The 8793-nt window shown below is 33.9% G+C and overlaps 1 protein-coding gene across 1 annotated transcript in view; it reads right to left on the bottom strand.

Annotated features, from left to right (window-relative positions):
* Positions 1-1711: 1711 nt before the first annotated feature.
* Positions 1712-8793, bottom strand: part of LOC107664247 (neurogenic locus Notch protein-like) — a gene marked incomplete at its 3' end in the record, with an annotated part of 181907 nt that continues 174825 nt past the window's right edge. Inside the window, exon 36 of the mRNA XM_016454770.1 lies at positions 1712-1879. Within this exon, the coding sequence (XP_016310256.1) occupies positions 1712-1879 (168 nt within the window). The remainder of the gene's footprint in view (positions 1880-8793) is intronic.

Genomic DNA, 8793 nt, shown 5'->3' on the forward strand with positions numbered 1-8793 from the left:
TATATACAATATACAATATACATATATCATCACATGCATTTGCAGAGGGGGTAAAAACTATTGCTGATTACTCATTTTATTCCATTTATAAAGAAAAAGCATTATGCAAACTATTTTTTTACCACAAATACTGATCTGTAATATTATATTATATTGCAATTCTATTAGAAGTTTGAATGAAAATTTGAGAAATGCAAAATACAAGCATTTTTACCTGTCTCATACTTGTGGATCAAAATTTCACCCAGCCACAGAAAAATAAATTAATGTTAATGTAAAAAGAAGAGGAAATATTCCAGGGTATTATTCAAATAATAATTTGTGACATTGAGCATGCAAACTTTTTTGTCAATTCCAATCTAATAAATATGATAGAATTATAGTATTTATTATATAGTGTGGGTAGGGACGATCTTGTGGTTCTACTAGTACAAGAGATAGTATTATTAGAACCACAAGATGGGCCCTGCCCACAATTAGTTACATCATCCCATACATTTGCATGGGGGAGGGTAAAAAATAGCCTTTTCACCTTCTGGTAACATACTGTTAAAAAATACTGCTTGATTTCTGCTGTTTCGAATAAAAAAAAGGTCACTCTTGAACTGACAAGCTCTAATCTCATTGATTTACTTTATCCGACTTGCTGAAGTAAGGGCGCACAGGACTTTTAATCAATCCGCCCGGAAACAAATTTGTGTTTACAAGGTACCAGATTAACAATGAGTGCTTTTGGACATATGGTTAATATGTATAGCCAATTATTACGTCAATCAGTTGATTAAAATCCTGAACTCTCAAGTACAACAGAGATTTGTAAGCAAGGCAACGTTTAATAGAACAAAACGGACCGTTTATAATATATTCTTGTTTTCCAATAATGAAACTACTTAAAATTTTAATACATTATAATTAATGTAAACCTAATTCACTCTATTACAGGTAAAAATCCCCAAATACTCATTAATTTGGAGTTCGGGCCAGCCAAGGGACCATATTTGTTTAGGACAAAGTAATTGAAGAGCATCATCCAGCAGGGTTTGCCAATTAGCTAATGGGATCAGCCGTCATACCTTTAAATTCAGCCCACAGCACATATCCTGGTGTGAATGATTTCACCTAGAGACATTTGCTATGTCATTAACATGTCCTGAGAGAGGACTTCATTACTGGATAAAGAGGTACAGTCGACGGTCCGGCATTTTAATTTAGCACTGAGGCTTACAGTTATATTCACAGTCTCATAACTCAGTTTGTGTAATCCGCAGTGAGCGATGCTGGGAAGCCAATTATTTATTCACACACACTGACAGAGTGTTAGTTATTGAGTCAAACTTTCTGCATCGTTTGGATGTGATTGCTATTCAGTAGCCACATGCGAACAGCAAATATATCATGAATGTCATGTCAAAATTAATCACTTGAAAAAAAATCGACCCCTTGTTTATACGCAGATGGTATTAAGGGAAGAGGATATTCTCAGACTGCATCTTAATAGACAAAAATTAGTATGCGTCCCTGTGTGCAAGGTGAGTCATATATATGTTGGATTCCGAGAAGAGAAAGTCCATTTTAAATGTGTACATATCCTAAAAATTCATTTTAGCGTATGGATGAGCTCAAAGATACTGTTCCAGACAAGCACTAAAAGCCACAAAACTCCAATTTTGTTTTAAGAGCTGTATTCTCCCAGTGGCTCTCAGATACTCACAGTAGAGAATAGTACCATGAGGTGTCTTGCTCTTCATTGTCAAATACATGGTCCTCCTGTCTTCAGAGGAATGGTTCGTAAAGTGAGTGTCTGACTGAAACAGGGATGTCAGAGACGGCAACTCCAAGAAAGAGGTACCATCAAATCGGGGGAAAAAGACTGTGGTATCTGAAAAAGAAGAGAAAAATAACAATAATTCTGTTGGTAAAAGGTAAATCTGACAATTCAGTTAAAAATCCAAACTTTGCACCATTTTGTCCTTAATAGTTAGGGATTTTAAATGCATGTGGTATGACGAATACATTTTATAGAAGTGCAAATATTTCCAAGTCTACATATACATTTGTCAAAAGTTTGGAATAATTACGTTTTTTTTTTAATGTTTTTGAAATAATTTATTTGATCAAATAGAAGTAATAACAGAAATATTGTAAATAGTAAAACAATGAAAAGAAAACTGTTTTTGATTGGAATACGTTTTAAAATAGAATTTATGCTAAGCTGAATTTTCAGAATCATTACTCCAGTCTTCAGTGTCACAAGATCATTCAGAAATCATTCTAATATGCTGATTTGGTCCACAAGAAACATTTTATTATTATCATAATAAAATTATTAAAATTAAAAATGTAAATTATCATCATATATGTTGAAAACTGCTTGGTTTTGCTCCTTAATTTTTTTTTGTAAACTCTGATATACTACCATTTAAAGGTTTGAGCTTAAGTATGATTTTATATAAAAAATGCTTTTATTTAGTCAGGACACATTAAATTGATCAAAAGTGACAGTAAAGATATTTATAATGTTACAAAAGGTTTCTATTTCAAATATATGATGTTCTTTTAAACTATCTATTGATCAAAGATAAATATTAAATTTAAAGATTTTTTTTAAATCTAAAGATACATATGTTTTCACAAAAATTATGCAGCAAAAGCTGTTTTCTATATTGTCAATAAGATTTATTATTAATAACTGAGCAGCAATATTCATTGCTAAAATTAAGCACCAAATCAGAATATCAGAATGATTTCTGAGGTACTACTTGGCACTGAAACTAAAATAATTGCTCATCACATGAATAAATTACATTTTATAATAAAATAGAAAACATTTATTTTTAAATTGTAATAATATTTCACAATATTACTCTTTTTACTGTATTTTTGATCAAGCAAATGCAACTACATATATAATTAACAAATTGGTTTTAGACAAAGTATAGCATTCATATTTTTTAGTCATCTAATTTTTAGTCATCAAATACTAAAATGCAAAAGCTACAGTTTATTTGACTTTTGACCGGTTTACTAGAATAACCTCCAAGCTGAAGGCACAGTCAAGAGCAGAAATGTCTGCCAGACTCTGATAAGTAGCCTACACGCAAAGGCAGGAGGATCCTGTCAGGACGTGTTGTGGAGCAATGTCATCTCCCACAGGGTGACAGACGACAGTGACTTTAGGGGAAGAGGAAGGTGGGTGTTGTGTGCTATGGTCAGGACCTCTCTGCAGCAGTAATGATCTGTTAGCTTTTACACAGAAGGCAATGTATGCAGCACGACACTGTCAAGGGATATGTGACAAGACTTCAACATGGCCCATCCGCCGTGAACGTTTGTCAGGGTGTTGCTAGAACAGCGGTCTATATACCACACATTAAGGCTGATTCAGCAAGAGGCAGGATGCAGTTCTCAGGGAGGCCAGGAAAGGCAATTTACTGTACATGACTTCTGCATTGACATACTAAAACACATCTAACTAAGCAACACAAGGGACCAGTTTTGGTTTCAACACTAGTAGAGATATTTTAAAGCTGAGATTTTTTTTAAGCTGTCATTTTGAAGAATAGTTCAACATTCCAGTATTTGAGTAATATGAAGAAAAACATAAAACTAAGGATAAGAAAGTAAAAACCCTGTTGAAAAAACCAGCATATGCTGGTTAGGTATGTTTTGAAGCATGGCTGCTGGTTTGAGCTGGTTTAAGCTGGTCCTGATGCTTTTTAACAGGGAAAACCCCATATCTTACGATTTCCAACAAATCCTCAGAAAACAAGAAAAAAAATCAAATCAGTAAATTCTGTAATTTCTTATTTTGTTTGTACATTTTTACATTATTTTTCCTTTACAACACTATTTTACATATTATTAAAATGTGTATCATATACACATTCATCGTTTTATATTTTTTTAAACTATTTTATTTATTAAAACATGACAAATTGACATGGTATTTTTTGTCTTATTTATTAACAGAATAAAAATAATTTGTGATTAATCTTATTTATGACCAATCTTTTGAAAGCAGAATGAAACTGTAAAAATGTCAGATTCAGTAAATTTATTTATTCAGTATAACAATATTAATATTTATATATTTAATACATACAATTATTGAATTAGAAATTTTCACAACTTCAGTCTGAAAATTTTTCCATTTACAAAACTATTTAATTTACACATGAAAACATTTCATAATCATACAATACTTCCATGTATAAAGATTTGACATAGGACTGCTAAAAATAAAAACATTATGTGTAAAATATTATCTGGAAGGTTCACACTACTGTACATTGTAATGTTTGAAAACAGTAAAAACGTTACATTTTGTAAAATGTTTTTATTTATTCAATGTATCAATATCAATATTAATATTCCCCAGACCCCAGGTTGAAAATCCCTGTTCTATCATTTTTTAAGGATTTACAGCTCATAGACATATTAAATCAGATTATTTTTCTTTGCTCCCTATATACGGTCTGGTCTGGTTGTCGTTGCAGATGCAGAGCTTCAGATAATGATTAGCATGATAAAGTGTTTAGGTCTAACATTGTGTCTAGCTGCTTGTTACAGATGCTGGTTAGGCAGAGGCTTGACTGCAAACCATCCATCCTGAAAATAATGACAGTGAGAGACAGAATATCCTCCCAAACACCCTATGAAAAATTAATGAGTCTTTGATGACCCTTTTGGATCTGCACTTATGTGACACTTTGCTGCTTTTGTTGTTAAACCACAGACACTCTGTTTAAAAAAACTTGCTTAAATATGAGTAATGATAAATGCACTGTATCTATACGACACTGTAGCAATACTGTAGCAGAATTAGCCATTTTCACTACTGAAATGTGTCTATAATCAGATTTTCAGGACGGACGATAAATCTGTTTAGCAGAACCAGAAGAATCTGTCACACTTGTGTATTAGGATTAATCTCGCCTGTTGCCCTAGAGAATATTACTGTTCCGCTCCTCGCATCAAGCACCAACAGTGACAATAATTGTTGTGCCAAGTGGCAAACTCTAATTTGACTCAGACTAAAGGAAGAGAGACTCTACTGTCAAATCCCTAGGCTTGTTATAATAATTCTCATCGAAAAACTTTGTCAGCAAGTAAACAGCCCTCAGACTCCACCCTCTCCGGCACCCAGAAGGGCCGCCGACACCGTACATAGTTGAGGCTCAGAAGCAAATTAAGCGATTCCCAGCACTCCACGCAGATTGGACTGCAGTCAGACCGAAGGAGCCTTTCAAAAGGCTTCCCGATTCCTCTAACTCAGCAGAAAATAGTGCACACTCTCAGGGCTGCTGTTTAAGGGGAGATTTACGAGGCTGATGAACCGTGAGATAAGTACAGATACTGTCTTGATGGATAGACGAAGGGAAAGAAAAGCAAACGACCAGCTGAAAGAGGTGACTGTGACTTTTTCTTGGGCATTATAGACAACCTCAATGCAGCAAACAGTAGATACTACGCTCTCAGTGGTGACAAAGACTAACTGATTTACAATGTTTACCATGATTTACAATTTTTTTTGAAGTTTTAAATAAAACAAAGATTACTGTAATATGTTTTACAAGAACATACTATTTCAGTCTTTCTACTTAAAAAATTAACGTTCTTGACACTGTTGCCTTAATATTCAGTAATATTACTGATTTGATGGCACTGACACTATCAGATGGGAACAAAACTTGAACTGGAATAAATCTAACAATGACACTATTGTAAAGCTGCTTTATAGATGAGTCGAATTTGTTCATAATTGACAAATTCTGCAACATCGACACTGTTTTTGACCTGAACTGAATCAGCACTGAATGACTGAAGCCGAATAACTTGAGCTGAATCAACTGATTGAACTGAATCAACACTGAACTGACCTGAATAATGACACTATTGCCTTCTGTAGAGCTGCTTTATAGCTGAATCGAATTTATTCAATTGACGAATCTTGCAACACTGACACTTACTGACCTGAACTGAATCAACACTGAACTGACTGGAGCTGCATAATGAAACCACTGTCTTCTGTAAAGCTGCTTATAGCTGAATTGAACTTGTTTCATAATTGAACTTTACACAGTTATTGAACCAAACTGAATCAACACTGAACTGACTGGAGCTGAATAATGACACTATTGTCTTATTTGGATTTGCCACATATTTGATAAAGCTTGATTGATTCTGTTACTTTCCTTTTTAATACTGTGAAGCTGCTTTGAAACAATGTTGTTTGTAAGAACTATATAAATAAAGGTGACTTGTTCAATTCAATTTACAAGCAATTTCTAAATGTAAATTGTTTCTACACCATTTTTTCCCCCATGCAGTGTACACGCATGTCATGCGGTCATTGAAAAAAAAAAAAAAAAAAAAAAAAAAATGTGAGCTCAGAGGAATTATTTAATACAGTGTCTGCTTGATTATGTGATATTTCCCATGAGGGAACTACAAATGAGTCAGCCCTGAATATAGCAACCTCCTTGCTTTGCATAGTGCCCAGAGGGACAAATAACATTTCAGTGGATTACTTAATTATCTGCAAATTAGCACTTTGAGAACACATGGCGGAGGTGCCGAGAAAAGGGCATAAGAGCGCAGAAGTGCTGAGTGAGTTATTGAGAGAGGTCACCGGTTGCCTTCCTGCTTTTTATAGGACTGTAGGCTCATCATGGACAGTTAGTTTCATCAATAAATGCCTTAAAAAAAGAAGCAGTCACTGCAAAAAGCCTGATCAAGAAACAGGTAAATGGATAAAGTGACAGACAGCTGTAAATTCTCTCAGAAACCCAGAGTGCACCATATGCACAGCGCAGAGCTCTTTTCTCCTTTAGGAACTTGTATGTCAAGATTATGCCCCAAAATAAGCCAGAAAGCAAGCTGAGCAGTTTTATACGGAGGACACCATCTTGTATATATACTAATGCCCTGACACGAAACCCTGTCTGTATTATTACTCTTGAGGTGTAAGGCACATGTGCATCCGTAGCTCCCAAAGGAGGGCACAATCTGACCAAGCTGTGAAAAATGCTGAGAGGCAAATAAAGTCATTTCATCTTGATGACAACTTGTCATTAGGAACATTGCTGACATCACATTTTTTTGACTATTCAAATTTCACTTGTATTTGTGTTGGTATTGTATTTTACTCCCCATATTTTTTGGAATATAATGTAGGACTGAGTGTACAGCATTTGCATAAAATAGTCAATTTATAGTAGGTAGGGTTCAGTTTGTTAACATTATGCATTAGGTATCAAGTTCTTTTAATGTATTAAAATTTTTTTTTAATCTAGGTTAATGTTAATTTATACTGTTGTTCATTGTAAATGAAAAATTTGGGGTCAGTATGATTTAAAAAAAATAAATGAATACCTTTATTCATCAATGATGCATCAAATTAATCAAAAGTGACAGCAAAGACATTTATAATGTTACAAAAGATTTATTTCAAATAAATGGTGTTCTTTCCAGCTTAAATTAATAAAAAATCCTGAAAAAAACATACATACATACATACACAAATAAAAAAATAAAACAATAAAATAAAAAAAAGCAGCACAACTGTTTTCATCAATTATTTCTGAAGAACCATGACACTGAAGACTGGAATAATGGCTGCTGAAAATTAAGCTTTGTCAACACAGGAATAAACCTGTGTTTTAAAGTATATTAAAATATAAAAAAAGTTAAATTATAAAATTTCACAATAATTAAATGTTACGCTTTTTGAGCATAAGAGCCTTATTTCAAAACATTACAAAATCTTACTTGCCCCAAATTTTTGAGCAGTATAATTACAGACTCTCCACAACCGGAGAAAATAATAATTTAGCTAGATGCTTTTGCAATGGGAAAACATTACAAAAAAGCTCCTCACCTACCCAGCACCGATTTCCAATACGAACAGCAAGGAAACACTGCAGTTGATTTAACACACTCACTTCACTCTCAAGTTGTAAAAATCCCACCAGGGAGACATAACAGAGAAAAAAAAATCACATAAAAAACCCACCATAAAAACTCTTTTGGGCCCTTTGCAATTAATGTACAGTAGAAAGAGAATTTAATTGCAAACCTCACAGGAGTCAAGATGGTCTAAGACATGCAAATGCATCTTTAATTTTGTGGTCACTAAACACGGCCTCGCTCAAAATGCATTATTTCAAGTTAGTTTAAATTCATTTTGATTGAGAAAGAAAGTAAAAAGTGGTACTGAATGAGCAGATGAGTTGTTTATTCTGTAATTATTCAGACTATTTGCACGAGTTTGAATAAGCGGATGTTATCCTGTATACCTGTACTGCATTTTACAAGAAAATATTATTTCAGTCTTTCTATTTCAAAATTTAATGTTTAATTCAATGTGTTAGTTACTGTTTCCAAACTGGTATATCATCTCTGAGGCCAGCTGTCCTCTTATTTGTCATGTGACATTGAAGAGATTGAGTGTGACCCTATTGCTCCCCTTCCTTCATTAAGTCACAGACACCCTCTCATCTTTCTCACCTTTCTCACCCCTTCACCCTCAGGATGTTTGCCACTGTTTTGCTGTGACATGTTTGCTGATACTAGCTAGTAAACAAACAGAGTAATTATGAGAAGGCTAAATTATAGTGACAAGGTCAGTTTATCTATATAGAATTTTAGAGATCATGAAAAACATTTTCCCCAATTTTTTCCTCTTAGAACTTTAAGAACATGTTTGTTCCCTTTCATGGGAACTTCGAACTGCGTCCTATAGGGGTCGCTATGGGGGGAACGCCTCGTCGTGACCCGTGTTTGAAGCATACA

The sequence above is a fragment of the Sinocyclocheilus anshuiensis genome, unplaced genomic scaffold, assembly GCF_001515605.1.
Source record: "Sinocyclocheilus anshuiensis isolate Anshui unplaced genomic scaffold, SAMN03320099.WGS_v1.1 scaffold425, whole genome shotgun sequence".
NCBI classification, from domain to species: Eukaryota; Metazoa; Chordata; class Actinopteri; order Cypriniformes; family Cyprinidae; genus Sinocyclocheilus; species Sinocyclocheilus anshuiensis.